Source organism: Peromyscus maniculatus, chromosome 8 (assembly GCF_049852395.1).
Source record: "Peromyscus maniculatus bairdii isolate BWxNUB_F1_BW_parent chromosome 8, HU_Pman_BW_mat_3.1, whole genome shotgun sequence".
Lineage (NCBI taxonomy): Eukaryota > Metazoa > Chordata > Mammalia > Rodentia > Cricetidae > Peromyscus > Peromyscus maniculatus.
The window spans coordinates 14,887,330-14,907,492 of NC_134859.1; the positions used below are offsets into that span (position 1 = coordinate 14,887,330).

Consider the following 20,163-nt stretch of genomic DNA (forward strand, 5'->3'; position numbering starts at 1 on the left):
AATAATGGATTATCATTCTTAGCAAAATGAAAGACATTTCTATAGGAGTAATCCTAGAAATATTTATTCTTCTTGCATACTAAAATGCCATTTTAGTTATGTTTTATGATTTATTATGTATATTTCTCCAGATTCCTTAACATTACTACCTATATCCTTTTAAAAAAACTTGTGAAAATAGATGCTGTGAAATTCATGCTAAAAAACCACACGGTACGTGTTAATTCTTTAATGACCCAAGTTTTCTGGATAGTTAAGTCAAACGTGGTAACTTTCCATGTCTTTTGCTTTTGTTAGAGTGAGCACTTCCCATTTCTTGGCATCAGTGATACTTACAGTCTCAGTGATTTGAGGTGCCGAACAACCTTCTACACAGCCCTCACTCGCCTTCTGATGGTTGATCTGGGTAAGTTGACAAGGCTTAACCAGCAGGAGGAGAGCCGCACTGGTGTGGAAGGAGTGGGAGAGTAAGCGCAGCACCTCACTTATTGGAAGTTGCTGTCTTTGACCATTTTTGTGACTTTCTAAGCATTATTTGTCCTGATTCTTTAACTCAGAATGTCCTTCCTTTGTGTCCTTTGATCCATGAATCTTACATTGCTAGTCTAGAAAGTAGGCCTGGCGTGTCAGGTGAGACAGGAGGATAACAAGTCAAGGCTTGCCTGGACCACAGAGTAAGTTCAAGGTCAGCGATTTGGAAGACCTGTCTCATCTCAGAATTGTCTTAAAAAGTCAGGAATAGAGCTCAACAGTAGAACACTTGTCTCACATGTATAAGGCCCAAGTTTCAGTCCACACCACTGCAAAGTCAAGGGAAGGAAGCCCAGGAAGTCTTAGGGACACCTGTAAATGTTTACCCTTATTTTCATATATTTCTTGCACTTTATTTTATTTTTCACTTTTTAAATTTTATTTATTATGAGAGAGAGAGAGAGAGAGAGAGAGAGAGAGAGAGAGAGAGAGAGAGAGAGAGAGAGAGAGTTAGTTAGTTGAGGTTAGAGGACAACTTCAGAAGTCAGTCTATTTCTCTACCATGTGGGTTCTAGTGATCAAACTCAGGTAATCAGTCTTAGCTGATCATCTTAGCAGACCACTGAACCATCTTGCCAGCCCAACAAGAATGATCTTTCCCTTTGTTGTTCTGAGACAAAGGCTAATGTACTAGTACGGGTGGGCCTCAAGCTGAGGTTGAGAATGAGCTTAAAATCCTGAACCTCTAACTTCCCCTTCCGCAGTGACTGGGATGGTGTTACAGGCCTGTGTATGTCCACTCCATTTTAGACCATGCTGAGGACCAAACCCATGATGTCTGGTGTACTAGACCAGCACTCTTACATTGTCTAAGGTCAGGGGCAGAGGTTGTTCTTTTGTTTTATTTTTGTTTGAGAAGGACTCAGGAAACCCAAGGTGGTTTTGAACTGCTCTGTAGCTGAGAATGACCTCATACTCAGGTCCTCTTCTCTCTAAACCCCAAGAGGTGAGATTACAGGTGTCTGCAACCATGTCCAGTTTATGCAGTACAAGGAATCAAATCCAGGGCTTTGTGCATGCTGAAGAAATGCTCTACTGCTATCCCATTGCTTGCCCTGCACTGTTGATGTTGTTTGTGTGTAGTAACAGTTAAGCTCAAGGGAAAAAATGGAAACTATGTGAATGTCCAATGATAGAATCAAAATTATAGTGTCTTTACTTACTCATAAAATGATCTGTGATCACAAATATTGATGATTGAAAACAATACAGCACATGAAGTTTAATGTTCTTTAAGTGAAAGGATAAGGTATCACTGAGATAATTGGACAGTTGTGTACAGTGGAGAAAAATATATCAAAAGGAGCTAAATAAAGTGTGGGGTTTTGGGGTTTTTTGTATGCTAAATAATTAACTGTTACCATTGTGGGAAACCATATGGAAATGCCTTAAATAATTAAAAGTAAAACCACAGCAGGCTTTGGAAATCCTCCTAGTGGGATGTACACCCAGAGGGAGTGAAGTCCGCATGCAGGAGACGAGACACCTGCACTAACGTATTCGTTATAGCCGCAGTCACCATAGCCAAGAGATAGAAACAACCTAAATATCCACTGGTGCATGAATGTACAAAGAAAATACCACATACAAAATAGAATACTCTTTAGCTGTGCAAATAAGAAAATGAACCAATTTACAGCTGTATGGATGAACCTAAGGGATATTGTGTTAAGTGAAATAAGCCAGGCATAGACAGACAACTACTACGTGATCTCGCTCATTCACAGACTTTAAAAAAGGTGATATTGTAAAATTGAAGAATGGTAGTTACCAAGGACTGTTGAAGTTGCAGGCAGTGTAAAATGATGCCCTGGCTTTGATGTGCCTTTTCAACTAGTTATGGGAATAAATAAGTTTCAAGAAATATGACATATAATTGTGCCTGCAGGTGATACTGGAGAACAAGCCTAAGGTCTCATGCATGCTAAAACTATATTCCCAGCTTATTCTTGTAAAGTACTTTTTAAAGGGAAATCAGAAGTACTCTGACCACAAAAATAACTGCATAAGGTAATGTGTATGCTAATTAAAATGCTAGATTTAATTATGTATTGGTGTATTTTATAATGTTAAAAAAATACCGCCAGGCAGCGGTGGCGCATGCCTTTAATCCCAGCACTCGGGAGGCAGAGGCAAGTGAATCTCTGTGAGTTCAAGGCCAGCCTGGTCTACAGAGTGAGATCCAGGACAGGTACCAAAACTACACAGAGAAACCCTGTCTCGAAAAACAAAACAAAAACAAAAAAAACTATTTCTGATTTTTAAGAATTTTATTTTATTTTGATTTTTCAAGACAGGGTTTCTCTATGTAGCTTTGCACCTTTCCTGGATCTCCTTCTGTAGACCAGGCTGGTCTCGAACTCAAAAAGATCCACCTGCCTTTGCCTCCCAAGTGCTGGGATTAAAGGCGTGCGCCACCATCGCCTGGCCGAGAATTTTATTTTTAACTGATAAATAAAAACAGGGAAATTGTGTATATTATCAGGGCAACATGCAATGTTTTGATATTTATAGGCTTTGTACAATGTTTATTCATGTTAAACAGACCTTGTTTTCTTAGTTTCTATTGTTTTTGGTTTGGTTTTGGTAATACTGAGGGTCAAATCCAAGGGTCCTGTACATGGTAGGCAGGCAGTTTACAAATGAGCCACACTCCCAGCTCAGCATTAAATACCTATCTCTTTGTACATTTCTAATATCCTCATGTAGCTTTTTGAATGTGCAGTACATCATTATTGCCTCTAATAATCCTATTATCCATTAGCACATCGGGACTTCTTAACTCCTAACTATAACTAAAGGCCTCTTGATAGGCCTCTCCCCATTCCTTCCCCTCTTCCTCCCACCTCAGCCTCTGGTAACCACTATTATTACAACTTTCATGAAGTTCTTTCAGATAGGAGAGAGTAGTCTTTGTGTCCTTATTTATTTCACTTAACATAAGGTTCGATCTGTGTTGTCTCAAATGACAAATTTCATTCTTTTTATGGCCAGACATATGCCATGTATAAGTGCCATACTTCCCCACTATTCCCTGACGACATTTAGGTTGGTTCTGTTTCTTGGCTGTTCTGAGTAGTGCTATGGTGATCATGGCAGTGCAGGTGTCTCTCCCTTTCCTTTGGATGTGCACCCGATAGTGGAATTGGTGGCTCCTGTTAGCTCATTTTCACATTTGTGAGTGCCCTCCATATTGACTGGTTTTCAGAATGGCTGTGCTCACTTTCCCACTTACCCACTTTGTCTTCAGCATTCCTTGTCTTTCGTCTTTTCTGATAGCCATTCTTAAGATGATGAAATGATGTGTCGGTGCAGTTTTTAGTTTGATGCCATCCCATTTGCCTCCCTTTGGTTCCTGGGCTTATAGTGTTAGAGTCTCGTTTTTTAAAAGAAATCTTTATCCAATTTAATTTTTTTATTGAAAAGCTGTATTTAGTAAAGACACATCTACAAACAGCTGGAATCTTGGAACAGACGCTTTTCTGTGTGGCTGTGTTCCTCTAGGCTCCTACATTCTCTCACATTGAAACACTCCAGGACACCAGTCAGCTGTAGACAGAGATTTTGGCCAGTGACACCGTTATCCTTAGAAAATGTAATACTGATAATATTTTTTTGGAATATTGATTGATACATCAACATAAATAGAATTTTTAAGATGTAATCATATAAAAGAAAAGTTTTATTTTGCACATAAAATACATTGAACCTTGAAATAGTTTAAATGGAAAAGCAACTAACCCTCTCCCATGTTCATAGCCATATCACTTTCATATACTACAGCAGAATAAGTCACCAGAAAGACAAATAGCTAAAAGTTGAGAAAATGCAGCTAGAATGATTAAGGAGCTGAGTGGAATTGATTTCTAAGGAAAGATTAAAAGAACCATGTATGTATAACTTGGCTAAGTGACAACCAGAGCTGGAGGCAAAGAAAACTGTCTATAAATATTTGAAGAGTATAAACCAGGCATGCAAAACCCAATCTAGCATGAGTTCCTAGTAACAGCTTTCTATACTGTTTACCTCTTGGCTGCTGCTGTAGAGAAAAGAGAAGCCCTAGACCCTTTTGCTGTTCTGGGCAATCATTTAGCAAGCACACTGCTGAACTAAGGGGAAGACACATGTCAGGCTTTATGGACCCTGCCTGGTCTCGAGGAACTTCCTTCATTCTTGTTTTCCATATGTCCAAGCATTAAAATGCTTAAAACACTATATACACTTCATTCTTTTAATAACCTTGTTACATAGTGAATGAACTGGAAAGACCAATATTAAAGAGTAATATATGTAGAGTTCCTGGAAATGGGTTTTGTCTCCTATTCCTTCAGAACCTGATAATGGAAATGGGTCAAGATTTTCTTTTTTTGTTTTTTGTTTTTTGTTTTGTTTTGTTTTTCGAGACAGGGTTTCTCTGTGTAGCTTTGCGCCTTTTCCTGGAACACACGTGGTAGCCCAGGCTGGCCTCGAACTCACAGAGATCCGCCAGCCTCTGCCTCCCGAGTGCTGGGATTAAAGGCATGCGCCACCACCGCCTGGCAAGATTTTCTTTTTCAAAGAGTCATCACATACAGTTCATCCTCATCTATCTGTTGTAAACAACAGAAGAGCATATCAGAGCCTGAATACAGTATAGACTCTACCCCATAACACTTGCATACTTGGCCAGTGTGTTGATAATTAATATTCATGTTGATGCCAGAAAGACTCTGCAGTGCACACTTTTTTTTTTTCTTTTGTTTCGTTTTTTAAGACAGGGTTTCTCTGTGTAACAGCCCTGGCTGTTCTGGAACTCCTTTGTAAACCAAGCTGGCCTGGAACTCACAAAGATCCTCCTGCCTCTGACTCCTCAGTGCTAGGATTAAAGGCATGGACCACCACACCCAGCTTACATTGCACACTTTTGAAGGCAGATTTACTTTTACTTAATATTGCTTATTGTAAACTGTGAGAAGAAACTTAAGTAAACATTTATAATTTGAATAAGAGAATTTCATTTTTCCCAAATTAGATTTCTTTTAAATATCTAACCTATAACATTATAAATTGTGAATTTATATTTTTCAGTTCTAAGTTTAGGGAAAAAATATAATTGTTTCATTCTAATGTTTTTTGGTATACATTTCGTGAAACAGAAAGAGGTTATAATAGAAGTGTACCTGGTACATAAAAGGTACTCAGTCAGTATAGGTCAGTTGTATCTGAGTTATAGTAAATTTAAAATTATAACAGCTATCCTCATGGAACTTTACATTGCTTGAAAAATAATACTCCTCCCCTACTTACCAGTGATTTTGTAAAATAATTGAATATGTAAGCATCAAGTAATTATTTGTGATGTAACTAGGATTTTTTTGTTTTGTTTTGTTTTTGTTTTGTTTTGTTTTGTTTTTTGCCTTGTTAAGAACCAGAGTTGTTTTTTCCAGAGTAGGTTGCAATTCTTCAGAGTACTGGCTTTGCCTTTTACATTTTTTTTTTTTTTTTTTTTTAGCACCAAGCTCACTGTAGTTATTTAACTGGGTGCTTGTTGAATACAGCAACCAGGAAACCATTACTGTGGCTTCTGGAATCAACCTGCCTAACAGGGTCTCCCTGGAAATAAAATACCTTTGATGGTTGGCCTCTCCAGAACAAAATCTATCAAGTGGCTGGTGCTTCCACGGCTGACCGGCTACACACAGCCATTCTTGTGCTGGAGTAGTTGTCTCTTGCTCCCTTTTCATAGTGTTACTGCTTTGTTTTTTGTTGAATGATGTTGAACATAGTTTTGATTATTTGAGGCCTTGTCTCACAACCTAGATTAAGGATGCCGTTGCTGTCAGAATTTCATATCTATAGTTTCGTTGTTTTCTATTTGTGTTCACTGCCAGGGAAACAAGGAAGATGATAGTACTACAGTCAAGAGTAGCACAGAGCATGTGTTAAATGAAAGAAACAAAGATAATGATGAGAACCATCCTCAAATTAAAAAATAATAATGATAAATTGTATAACACGGATTGGGGGAGAGAAGAATCAAGTGGAAAAAAATGTCTAACCAACCTGCTTGCAGGAAAGCTGGACGTGATTCTTGGCTTCAAATACAAAACATTCTAATTGAATCCTACAAAATGAATTGAATATTTTTATATAAGCTGTGCACATTGGAGTAATTAGAAAGGGGGAAAGAAATTGGGTGTCACATTAATTGGTATTTACTTTGAAATGCATTTTGGGTTATATTCAATAATTTGCACTTTGTATGAATTTAATTAGATGCTATGTGCCCCAGGTTGTATTCCAGATGAAAATGGGGGAGTTTTTGGCAATAAGCAGTTGTACTATGTTATCAAATTGTTTTAAATAAACTAGACACAATGCTCACTTCTATGAAGGACAGAATTGGAAACATTTCATCATTACGACGATAATGTTTCAGTGTGGAAAAGATGTTAGCTATGGTGTTATTTAAGTCCCCAGAAATTACCAGAGGAATACAGGAAGTCCCCTTGCAAGAAAATACGCATGAAGGAAGAAATGGGTGGCTGGCCTCGGTGCTTGCATGCTACCCTTCGGGGAACCACTTCAAAGCTCCCTGGCTTATTTTACAATTAACTTGTTGATTTAATACGCCAAGGGAAAGAGTAAATGGAGAACCTCCAACAAGCTGTTCAGTGTAAGATATTTGAATAAACAAAAAACCTCTGTGTTGTTTAAATAGAGGTAAATTAGCTTGACAAACACTGAAGAGGGGAAATGTAGAAAAAACTTGTAAGCTCTTCGTTTTGTGAAGAACCAAGTATTAGTTGCAAATGTTCTTCCCACTAATAAATCTGGGATTGTTAAGTGTCAACAGTCATATCAAGCCATGTGTGCAGAAATTCTGACACTGAACCACTTAGAAGTATTTAGGTAGGATTTGAGTGAGCAGTATGTACCTCAGGTATTTTAAACTGTAAAAACCAATATTTTTTAAAATGGTGTTTATGGATGTTAAGATAGTTCTGTCTTTAGGAGTGAGGGTAACACAGTATGTGTTTTCATGACTTGTAACAGTAATTGCACTTGAAGATATTGCTGACCTAAAATTGAGGAATTTTATGTAAGAAGTTAACTACTTGAGTAACAGGGAAAGAATATTCTACAAATAGCAACTAAAGGTAGAATTTTAAAATACACAGAAAGGAGCTTCCTCTTTTTACATTACATTTTATTTGCATGTGTGCATGTCTGTGCACACGCACTCACCTTGTGATAAGCTTGTGGAAGTCAGAGGACAGCTTGGGAAAGGCGGTTCTCTCCCTCTGCCATGTGTGCTCCGAGAAACGTAAGGGCTTGCCAGCAGGTTCTTTGATCTGCTCAACGTTCTCACCTGCCCTCCTTTATTAAAACTAGCAAACATTTATTTACAGATTTGTAGTTTGCAAACTGCTAATCATGAATACGATACCAATTTCTTTACCCTTTTCTAATCATTCTAATGTGCCTACCTTATATAAAAACAGTCACTTTGAATGTGCTTTATATTTCAATTCAGAATCACATTCAGTAAACTGCTATCATATAAACCTGTTATCCTATTTAAACCTCACAACAGACTGCATTAAGTAGCCATCATTCCATTCTTTATTAATAAACTGAGGTTCAGAGGTACACTGACTTGCCCAAGGTAGCCATCAGACTACATATTTTTTACTCACTTCCACCAAATCATTCCTTCGCCCTTCACCTTCTCAATCAAGTAAGAAACAACATTTTCTTCTTTTTCATTTGAACTGTTTGGACCAAATGATTGGTTCTTGGCTTGTGAACAGTGAGAGATTACTTTCTAGGAGTCTATGAAGTAAACAAATTCATTCATGTCTATGGTTTTTCCTGTGTAGACGAATATGACAATCCAGTGAAGGTCAGATGAAATTTTTAGATGATGTCCAATGTCTAAGAATTGGGCAAAGCATTTCTTTTCATGGATTAAGGAATAGAAAGGTAGGCTGCTGAGGAAGACTTAGCAGGTGAGGGGCTTGATCAGAAATAACTAATGTTCTAATAGATGAAGAATACATCATCATTTCACCTGTGCCCATGACTTGGCAGAGACTACCTGGAAAGTAGACGTGAGAGAAGGGTGGGAGAGTGGGCAGTGGGGGTAAAAAAGCAGCTGGAAATACTTAGAATCCATAATGAGATAATTAAGACTAATTAGCCGGCCCTGTAGGCAGAAAGCAGCCCATTAAGTCCAGATCCAGTTTTAATAATGTACCTGGTTTTGAGGGTCGAGTCCAGCGCACCCCAGGGAATAAAATGCTCAGGGTAAAACTTTGAGGTTAGATTTCTTACCAAAGGAACAGCAACTCTGCACTGAACAATGTGTTTTTCTCCTAAAAACTCAGGTGAGTGTTGTGGTTTTCTCGTCTATTAAATGGAGATGCTTATAGGATCACCGTGTGAACTGGGTGCCGAACTGCAAGTGCTTAGTAACTGTGAACTCAGAAACCCTGCCTGAAAGTCGGCGACCACTGTGGGCCTCACAGTGAGGCAGCTTCACTCCTTTTCCCCTGCTGATGACACTTCCTTGCGATTTTAAAATACCCTGCCCTGCCTGAAGCCCTCTGCTAAGCCAAACTTGAGAAGTGCCGTCTTCTTACAGCATTGGACTTAGCAGGAGCTGTGGATATAGACATACAAGGAACACGGACTCTGCTGAGGTCACCCACAGCTCCTTGCCTTTAGTGGCCTATTTTCTCCACCCACTCCTGTGTCTCCTTGTGATATCCTTAATTTACCTTAGTTTGGACTAATTTAACAGGCAAGTCTTGACTTACTGTGTTAAATTTCTTTTACTTATGCAGTGAGTTGCCACAACTCAATTTTAAACAGTATAAGTATTATTTCATAGTTCTGGATGGCAGATGTCCAAAGTGGGTCTCAGTGAGTTAAACTAAGGTATTGGCAGGGCTGTGGTCTAGAAAGGCTGCCTTCCTGCCTCACAGCTTCTAGAGGTCCTTTTTTTCAAGAACATTGAGCCAGGCTCATGCTGCCATCCTTAGGGTTCTCTCCTGCTTTTAAGGACCCGTAGATCCCAGTTGTACTCATTTTGAAGAGCACAAAATAGTTTTCTTTTTTTCCTTCAGTTTTTTGAGAGGGTCTCACACTCTAGAACAGATTGCTCAACTGGGCTGGAACTCATAGCAGTCCTCCTGTTTCAGCCTCCTAAGAGCTAGCATTAAAAGTGTGTATCACCCTGCCTGGCAGAATTTCTATTTTAAAGACAGTTTATCAGTGGCCTTAATTTGACTTTATTATATAACTCAAAATAGTCCCATGTTCCCATGTTAGAGTTTTATCTATCATGCTGACATCACAAATGCCAAAGCATTTCATAGTGTTTATCATGCAGTATATGCTTAGCAGCTGTTGGTTACCATCATTTATAATTACTGTAATTACTTGTTGTTTATCTCTCCTTGCCCACTTTACCAAGTCCCCAGTGATCCAGCCACTGTCCGATTTCAAATCTGAGGAACTCAGGATTCACTGTGCGTTTGTATATATTTCAAGGAGAGGAAGGTAAACTCAGCTTTCTGTCATAGCAGAAAGGTTTTTTTTTTTTTTAGGCTCTGGTGCCATAAAATTGACATTTTTAAATGTACGATCCAAGGGTATTCGTCATATTTAGAGTATTTACAAGGCTGTATAACCACTACCATTATGTAAGTCCAAAATGTCTTCATCCCAACCTACCCCTTCTCCTGGCAAGCACTTACTTAACTGCTTTCTGTCTGGATTTGTCCTAGAGTGACTTTTGAATAGAAATGGAATCATGGCTTCTGTGTCTGTCTTTAACTTAGTATAATCATTTTGAGGCTTATCCCATGTTTTAGCATATATTGATACTTTTCCCCTTTTGATGGCTGGATATTTCTATGTATATACACACATACATAGACCTCATCTACTCTTCAACTTCAATAAGCGGTTGGGATATGAAATGTTTCTACCGTTTGGCTATTATGAAATAATGCTGCTATGAATGTTAAATATAGACTGTTTGGTTTTGTTTGAGACAGGGTATCCCTCTGTGGCCCAGACCTTCCTGGACCTGGAGTCCTCTGCCTCTGCCTATTGTGTGCTCTGTTTATAAGTGCACACAGTGTCTGTCAGCTTACTGGTTTTTCTGTGGTGACATGGAGTCAGGTGGCAGTTCTGCAGCTCACCAGTAACTGTGAAACTCATCCACAGTGCCTGTCTCACCATACTGCCCTGGCTGTGCCACGTCACACCCTGGGCTTCAGTTCTTAGCTCTTGGAGCAGGAATCAACTGTTTTAAACTCACCACCCTTCAGATTTGTTTTGGTGTGAGGTTGATTGCTTTGGGTGAGGTTTTGTTGGTTTAGTTTGGATTTTTGAGGCGGGGTCTTATAGAACCCAGTCTAACTGCACACTCACTATGTAGCTGAGAGTCCCCTCAAACTCTTGATCTTCCTCTTACCATCCCTCAAGTGTCCAAGGTTTGAAACTGTGCACAACAATAAATGAAATGTACTAAAACTCAAATATTTGGCAACTAACATATTAAGAAAACCCCTATTCTGAATGTTTTCTCTGAAGGAAAAAATTTTTACAACATATAAAAACAATAACTTTTCTGTTCAACCTCATCCCCAGAAACCTAGGAAGGTGATTTGTTTGGGGGTGTCCTAAAATCAAAAAAAAAAAAAATCTTTTTTTTAATGGGTGATGAAGAACTTAAAATGTGTATTAATATACTAACTTACCTTTCAGAGTTGGTGGTAGTTTGTTAATGAATATTTTACCTATAAATCATATTTGTTTTGAGACCTCTGACTTACTAGAAAAAAGTCAGCTTTAGTCATAAGATCCTGACATGTACATTTTGCACAGTAAATACATCACTACATCCTTGAGTTTTCCACTATAAGACATCTCATGTTTCTTCTTTTGCATCAGAACCAGTAAATGGTACCTCTGTAGACAATGTGATCGAGGAAGGGAGAAATCCTTAATGGATGATGTTTAAAGTAGCCAGTTTTCCAGCTTAGGCCATAAGACCTAACCCTGCAGTCACACAGGAAGAGCACTAAGTGCAGTGGAGACACTGCTCATGACCTCCCTCCTCCACCGGCCTCTTGAAACTCGCTGCTGCCTAGGGATCCTGTTTTCCTCACCAGCACCACGCTTCCTTTTACTCTCTTCTGTCTTTTGCAACTCCAAATTCAAGAGTCTGTGTCAGACTTCGCTCCATAATTTTGATGTCTTCCACTCCATCAGAGATACTGGGGAAGAGAATGAACTTAAGAACAAAACAGATGATCAGCATCTCAGATCATCACTAGCATTTATCAGCTGGAAGATATTTGGCAAGCTACTTAATTCTTTTGGGCTTCTCTGTTCCCATAAAAAATTGAGATTGTAGGATTTCATGGGATTGTGAGTTCCAACAGTTTGTTGAATATAGTAAGAGCCATGAGTGTGTTCTTTCACTAAATTCAGTACTGAATTCGTCCAGACCCTATTCTAAATAATGGAGAGAGAGCTGTGATCAATGTAGATCACGTCCCTCCCCAAAAAGGTTGTATTCTAACAAAGAAAACAAATGACAACGTCTGTAAGAGGTCCTGGCCAGTCATTTAACTCCAGTAAGAACAGGAAAGCAGGTTGGAACTGACGGTGGAGGGAGTCACTGGAGATCCAGTGGGCAGAGAAGGCCTGTGAACGCGCTGCTGCATAGAGGAGCACTGCTGCTCACCTCCCTAGTCACTGGATTGGTTTTTCACGTGAGGAAATCGTTGGGGTTTTGTTTGTTGTTTTCCAAGACAGGGTTTCTCTGTGTAGCCCTGGCTGCCCTGGAGTTCGCTCTGTAGATTAGGATAACCTCAAACTCAGAGATCCATGTGCCTCTGCCTCCTAAGTGCTGGGATTAAAGGCTTGCGCTACCACTACCCATCTGAAATCTTTATTTTTTTTTTAATTTTTATTAAAATTTAATTGAAATACAGTTGTGTCACTTCCCATTTTCCTTTCCTCTATCTTCATCCCCTCTCATGTCTCCTCTCCCAGCCTTCTCATGTCACTTCCCACGCCCTCTCAAACTGATGACCTCTTTTTCTTTGACTGTTATTGTTAGACACACACATATATAACTTGCTGAGTCCATTTAGTGTGCCTTATGTGTATATGGTTAAAGAATCTTAGGGCTGACCACTTAAGGATCTCATCCCTGTAAAAGCTAGTTCTCCCTTTCTCAGTAGTCAATAGTTGTTATTTGTTATTTACCAGGCTAAATTGAGCCCTACCCCATTATCATGTCTGTTAATATTGTCATTATTCAGATCTTGTTTGGGCAGCCATATTATTGATGTTGTTTAGGAACATCAGTGTGCCTTCCCTGTTATTTCTGAGATTCATTCTCCATGGTCCTCTGGCTCTTTACCTCTCTATGCCTCCTGTCCTTCCATGTTTCCTGAGCCTTCAGTATAGGAGTTGTATTACAGATATTTAACTGAGTTCCCCACGTTCTGTTGATCTCTGCATTATGACCAGTTGTGATTTTTCTGTAATGGTCTCCATTTTCTGTAAAGAGAAGCTTCTTGAGAGGTGAGAGCTGCACTTACCTGTGAGTATAAGGAAAAGTTTTAGAATGCAGTTAGGAATTGTGCTGGTCTGGTAATAGCAGTAGTAAGTTCTCTTGTAATATCCATGACCTTAGATTTCTAAGACCAGGCGTGGTTTCCTGCCTATTGAGTGGGCCTCAAGAATTTGGATTCGTGAAATTGATGGAATCTGGAAGATTGGTTTATCTGTAGTTCAAAATATAAAGTTGAAATGCAGAAGCTCTGAATTGTGTTTGTTATGAATAAACATCTCTTTGCATTGGAAAAGTCGAAGCTTTGTTGCAGAAGCTTCATTCCCAAAGGAAGGATATTTATTGGGCTGGCAGTCGTGTGGTCACACTTTATTTAATTATCATAATCACCTCTCTAAGTCCATGTTGAACTCAAGACAACGAAAATGCTAATGGCTGTCATTTATGAAGTGCCAGCAAGGGGAGGTACAGATGCTTTGTCATTTAATCCTCACAGCTAACTTTATGAAGTAAATATTGTGTCTCTTAATTACAAATGAGGACACTAAAGCTTAGATGGCAGACAGCTAACAGTAGCAGAGCCAGGACTGAAGCTTAGTTTCGGAGCTTCTGCTCTTCCCAGCACTCTTCTGTCTGCAGGAATAACTCTCACTGTTCTTGTTAATAATCATTTTTAGAAAATACTTTATCATAGAGTAAGATTGTGTTTTTAAATTCAATGTGCATGTGTAGTCTATACCTAGGATTTGACAATAGTCACTTCTACTATTTATTAGAGTAAGCTTTTGTTTTTTCCTAGAATCTTTTTTGTGTTTCCTTTGTGGTGGTAATGTTTGAACCCAGGTCTTTCACAGATGCTAGGCACTGTTACTACTCTACCATTGACCTACCCCCCAAGGCCCTTTTTTAAAATATCAAGAGTTTTTAAAATAATAATAATAATAATAATAATGTAAAAGGTTTTCAAGTAGCTGAGCCTGGCTTTGAACTCCTGATCCCCCTGCTTCTACTTCCAAGTACTGATATTATAGGCTTGGACTTCAATCATACCAGACCCAAGACTTTGGAAACTTGTTGAACAACTGTTTTTCATTCAAACATAGTACCTTCCTAGTAACAAAAAGCACTATTTTTGGAGCTAATACTGCAATACTAGTACATATATACTATAAGTCATAGTATATATGAAACATCTATTTTTTCATGTATTTTAGCATTTAATCTTTACAGAAACCTTAAAGATAGATAGTTTTACCTTTATTTTATAGATGAAGAAGCTGAGATTCAGTGATTAATAAAATACCCAAGGTTAAATAATTTGTGGTAAAAGTCAGATTCCTGAATCTGTGTACTGTAGAGCCCTGCATAATCACCCATCACAGGAAAACAGTAGCATACTATGGCAGCACACTGAGGCTAAGCCCAAGATAGTAGCTAGTATAGGTTAGTAGTTAAAAATTTACATATGCACATTATAAATTTCCTCTCCATCAGTACACAGAGGCCTTGATCAAATGGTGATGGTATTATGTAAGTGGCTACAGTATTGCTGGTATTATTAAATGTGTGATTAAAAATAAGGGGGACATACAACAGACATAGGAAGGAGATGAAGTACTTGTATGTAATGTCTGAGAAGGGAGTAGCCATCTTTAGATGACATCTTTGGATGCGAGCCTTGAAAATAACTTCTGTGGCAAACGGTGCTGGATATGAAGAATGATATGGTCACATAACCACTTGACAGAGCTGAGATTATAAATTGGCCTGCCTTAGTCTTTACCTAAGATCTTAACCTATGACTAGAACACCAGGAAAGATTGATTGACTTTTGGCATCTTTTTGTGTTCTCCATTCTGTTGGACTCTAAAGACAAATTATATAGGTTTTAAGGGGAGAGGGAAATCTTAAAAGATAAGGGTCAACCAAATCAGCCACCACTGAAGAGTCAAAAGCTCCACTATCGAGTGGTGTGTGTGTGTGTGTGTGTGTGTGTGTGTGTGTGTGTGTGGCACCTTGGACTTCATCATCTGTATAAGGATGAGTACGTCAGTTTCTCTAAAGTTGACAGGCATCTAAATCATCTGGAAAGCTTGCTAAAACAGTTGCTGTTCTCTGCCCCCAAAGATTCTGATGCAGTAGAGTAGGTCTGGATTGGAACCTAGAAGTTGGCATGTCATAAGCCCCAGGTAATGGTCCTGCTTCTAGGGCAAGTATCAACCATTGAGGACCACTAGTCTCTTCTCTGAAGTTGTTTACTATCAGATGCTGCATTTTAAAACCACTAATAGCTCAGAAATCAGAAGGTCTGAACTATATAGTTCTCTTCTAAGTGGCACTTTCAGCAAGACATATAAGCTTTTTCTGTTGTTTCATTAGTAAATGGTTCCCTGTGGCATAGGATGAACCAGAGTCCAATCTAATTTCAGAGAAACCAATTTTGAAAAGAATAGTATGTGTATTATTAGTGTGTGAGGATTCTGTTTTGACAGAATTCTTAAGGAAAATATAGGTCTACCTTTATATGAAAAATTAATAGGTAATACCTCTTTTTACTCTTGTCCGTTATGAACAGGAAGTGTTCTGTGGAGAACAATTGAAATACAAATGAACCATGAGGGGACCTCATCCTTCTGTCATTTGTTAATAAGTTAATTTTTAAAGATTTGTTTGTATTTATGTATATGTGTGTATTTGAGAGTGTGTGCCCCCAGAAGAGGGTGTTGGATCCCATGGAGTTAGAGTTAGAGGCAGTTGTGAGCTGCCTGAGGTCAGTGTTGGGAGCAGAGCTCAGATCCTCTGTAAGAGCAGCAAGTGCTCTTAATTACTGAGGCAGTTATATCTCCAGCCCCCATAAGCTAATATTTTAAAGAATACAAATAAAAGAAAATAATAACTTAGAACTATCTGAGCACTTGAGTCTGTGAGCCCTTTGGGGCCTTGGCACCAAAAGAGAAAAAAGGAAAAGGAGAGAATGTTGTCTGTGAAGCTTTGGAAGTAAGGAAACTCTGAGGGCCCCAGGAAGTAAAGATGGGTGGCAATGCCTGGGCATGAGTCAGTTAAGAGCCAGTAAAAAGATAGGGGTGAAATGGCTGTTGAGTAATGTTGCTGTTTGATTTGGTGTCAAGGACAGAGAGAAACTAGAGTGTTCAGTGAGCCAAAGCACCAGTTGTTGCATAGATGGGATGCCGCTGACCTCTTCACAGGAACATTTCTAAACCTGAGTGAAGCGCTCAGTGCTGAGCTGATGTACATTACATTAGCATGCGTTTTAAACCATAGCAACCCTTTTGTTTTCTGTAGGTGAAGATGAGGATGAATTTGAGAATTTTATGCTACCTCTCACAGTCTCTTTTGAAACAGTTTTGCAAATATTCAACAACAACTTTAAACAAGAAGAAGTGAAGGTGAGTTTGTTTCCAGACATAACATGAGGAGGGACAAGTATTCTTTCTCAGTGCCTAACACCAGAGAAGTTCCTTGTATATGTGTATATGTGTGTCTCGGGCCCACATTTCTAAGTAATATGCTTGTGAGACGTGCCTTAATGTAGGCACTTGTCTAGTTTCGGATGCAAATGAACTGTGAGGTCAGTGACTGGCTTAGGACAGTCAGTTCATGGTTAGATGGTGCAGATTTGTCTCCAGTGATGCACACTGTGATAGCACAGTTCTCGTTGACAGACCACTTTAAACATTGCTCCCTCCCGTTCACCCTGCTCTGTGTGTTTCAGCATATCCATATAGAGACATGCACACATGCTAAAACCCTACATCTCTGAAGATTTTTTAAACAAGAATTTATATAAATCAAGACTTTATTAAATGGCTAGGCATATGTGTATAAATAGGATCCAGTCTTGAAGTGTTGCATTCTTAAACTGAACAAAGTGATTAGGATAACTGATAGCTAAATAAGGCTTTATGTGCCTGTGGGAGCCATATTAGGATTGATTTGACAAGTCAGTTCAGCTGTGGCAACAGTCATAATATCTAAGACAACATTATGTTTTATTAGTAAAATCCTTAAGTGTAGCAAGCTGTTTGTGACAGAACAGCCCCATATTTTAACGTGGGGGATGGGAAGCAGGAGCTTTGCCAAACAGGAATAGTGTCTCCTGAAATTACACTGTATTGGAGCTATAGTAAATAGATTGGCACTGATTATTTCTTTTTAAGAATAATAAATACACTCCAGAGAAGTAGGTACCCTTGTTGGTGATGCCCTAGTCACGTGTTATTGTTATTTGAAATAGGTTGAAATATGAACCATCTTTTCATGGCGTCTCTTCTCCTCGTTTCCTCCCTCCCTCCCTTATTCTTTCTCTCATACACATGCACACAAATACCATGAAACCAATTAGAAAAGGGTGGCCGTTACTGGTATTTAGACAGTTCTTCTGTGAACAAAATAATTACCTACGTGCTATACCTTTTAGTTTAAAATAAAGTTCTTGAACTATCTGCTTATCAGGATAACATAGAAATTTTAAAAAGTAAGTGAGATCTTAATTTTTCTTTGTTTATATGGTGTTCCTGAATTCTTTGTCAGTTCCTAGCCAAACTAACTATATTTTTTAGATGTCTCCAAATGCTTCTGACCAACAGAATCTTTGCAGCTTTTAAGTAGCCCTTGCTGCCCCTTACCAAAAAGATTTGGTGAGGTTAAAAACTGCCATCTTTATAAAAATTACATTTGTCTCATTTGAGGATTTCATTATATTCCAAGCCTGTTTGGATGTAATTCCATCTAGTTTGATAGAAACCATCTTCCTAGAGTCATTTTTAATGGAGTTCCAGTGATATATCCCTAAACTAGCAAGTTCTTAACGACCCTGGAAAGTGACTGCTTGATTACACTTTAACGGTATTTGCAAATAAAATCACAAGTAATTAAGGGGAAATCTCCAGGCTTTTGAGCAAGTTTGATGCATGATAACTGCCTGATTCAGCTTCATCTAGAGTAATGCTGTGTAGGCAACAGCTACTGAGATCAATAGCAACGTAATGATAGTAGCAGAATTAAGTGAGTAACCTGAGAACTGTGCCTCAGAATGCATGCAGCTGCCACGAACCAAGGCCACACAGTGCACTCCGTGCTTCCGTCCTAAATGTTCATCAAAAGACGCCCTGCAGGAAAATGGAGTTAGATGCTCTTTATTGCTGATCGTGTCTCTTGCCACATTTATCAGGGAAATTGGATTAGCAGTTGGCAGCTGCAGGTAGACAAGATTCTGCAGTGATTAAATATGCAGCTTGGCTGCATTTGTTGTGACAGACCTTTAGTAAATTCTACTGTAAGCACCATCTGTCTAATTTGTATGAAGAAAACTTGGTGCTTAAAGCTACCAATAAGGAACGAAATCTGTTGCTTTATCGTAAACAAAACTTTTGCATTAATGCTCTTAAATGTAATTTATTAGGTTAAGGCTATTTTTCTATCATGGTGAATAAATAAAACATGCAGAGGTGCTCTCAGGTATTTCATTTTGCAAGTACTAAAGATAAAAACAGTTCTGTTTTGTCCTCCAATAAAGTATTTAGTATTCCAATCCACAGGAGGTGATGTTGTTAAAATATCTTTATGAAAATGCTGCAGGACTGCCAAATTCATTTAATTTGCAGCCCTTACCGGATCGTCTAAATCCCTATTTATAGATACTTTTCAAATGCAGAGTTTAGGACCTATGGTGCCAAACTGAGATACTGTGAGGGAAAGAAATGCTGAAAAGCCCTTATTTATGACTTTGTTTTCCTTACTTAGTCCTAATAAAATTGAAGAGAATGTTGAATTTTTGTCTTGAGATTTTGTTTTGTTTTCAGTTTTTCTTTCTCCAAAGTCAAGGGCAAAGAAAGAAACAAACAAAACAAAACAACAACAAACAAAAAAAAAAAATCCTGATTCCGGAGTATTATTTCAAAATGTTTCATGCTTCCCACCCCCCATCCTTTTATCCATATTAAAATATAGTGTGCTGTTACCCTAGCCCATGCATATTTTTCAGTTCAGCCATGACGTCACGGGTTTTAAGGAAAATGAATGAAAAACTTCTCAGAGGAAGAGGAGCAGTTAAATAGGAACCTGCTATCTTTAGTCCCTTCGTAAAAACTCCCCGATGTTAAATTATTTAAAATCCTTGATTTTCAGCATGCGCACATTAAAAGTTTTCGCACTAAGTGCCAAATGTTGCAAACAGCACTTTAACAGAATGATTTTGCTTTGATCCCTGTAGCAGTTCCTGAATAATTTATCACAGGTTATTGCCTTAATTCTGGAGAGGGATAGAGCAATAAAGGCAGATGAAAACACTCCAGTTGAAACACCTTGGGGCCTGCTCATTCCTCTGACACGGCTCTTTTGTTGGAACTATTTAGAGGTTATTAAGATGTGTCTCCAGAATTAAGAGTATGCTGTAAGGATGAAGACAGCCATCTTAATTCTAAAGACAAAGCACAATGACCCTTCACCTTCTTTTTCTTTGTTGTTATTATATAGTAGAATTATGAGGATAATATTATAGCTGCCCCAGTAGTACCACTACAGTAAAGGGTCTGTCAGACTTCCCATTAGAAACCCTGTTTGGGGGTCAGGGTGGAAGGAGCTGCGTTTCAGCTGTTTCCCAGCCCATCCGTCTCACACTTGGCACACAGACAACTGTTCACCATGCCGCGGACTGAAGCCCTCAGCAGGTTCTTCTTGAACTCTCCAAAAAGGAGTCCATAGGAGCAGATCCCCAGACCTACCCCACTCCTCAAATGTGCCTCAAGAAAATTATTAGAACTCATCACCTTTTAGATCTGTCCCCCACCCGCAAGATTCTGGGTTATTTGCTAGCTAGTGTGAGCTTCTGGTTAAGGCTGTCTGTTTCATACCAGAGCTGAGTATTGAGGAAATTCTCCTGTAGAGTTGTTTATGTATGTGTGTAGACTCTATGCTGCCCTGAGAGGACTGCTATTTTTTTAATATAATGAATCTGTTTCTTACATTAAGATTACACTTTACAACTAGAGTGAATCTATCTAAAACTTACGCTTAGTTTGTTATATGCT

General features: G+C 38.7%; 1 protein-coding gene across 4 annotated transcripts in view; it reads left to right on the top strand.

Moving 5' to 3' along the window:
• Ranbp17 (RAN binding protein 17) overlaps positions 1 to 20,163 on the top strand; it is a 340,305-nt gene that overhangs the window by 234,426 nt on the left and 85,716 nt on the right. For all 4 annotated transcript variants that reach the window (XR_013053188.1, XR_006075264.2, XM_015997609.3 and 1 more), the window contains 3 exons: positions 150 to 213; positions 298 to 406; positions 16,418 to 16,521. Coding sequence is in view for 2 of the 4 variants with exons in the window: in XM_015997609.3 (XP_015853095.2) it covers positions 150 to 213; positions 298 to 406; positions 16,418 to 16,521 (277 nt within the window). In the remaining 2 variants the exon portion in view is untranslated. The remainder of the gene's footprint in view (positions 1 to 149; positions 214 to 297; positions 407 to 16,417; positions 16,522 to 20,163) is intronic.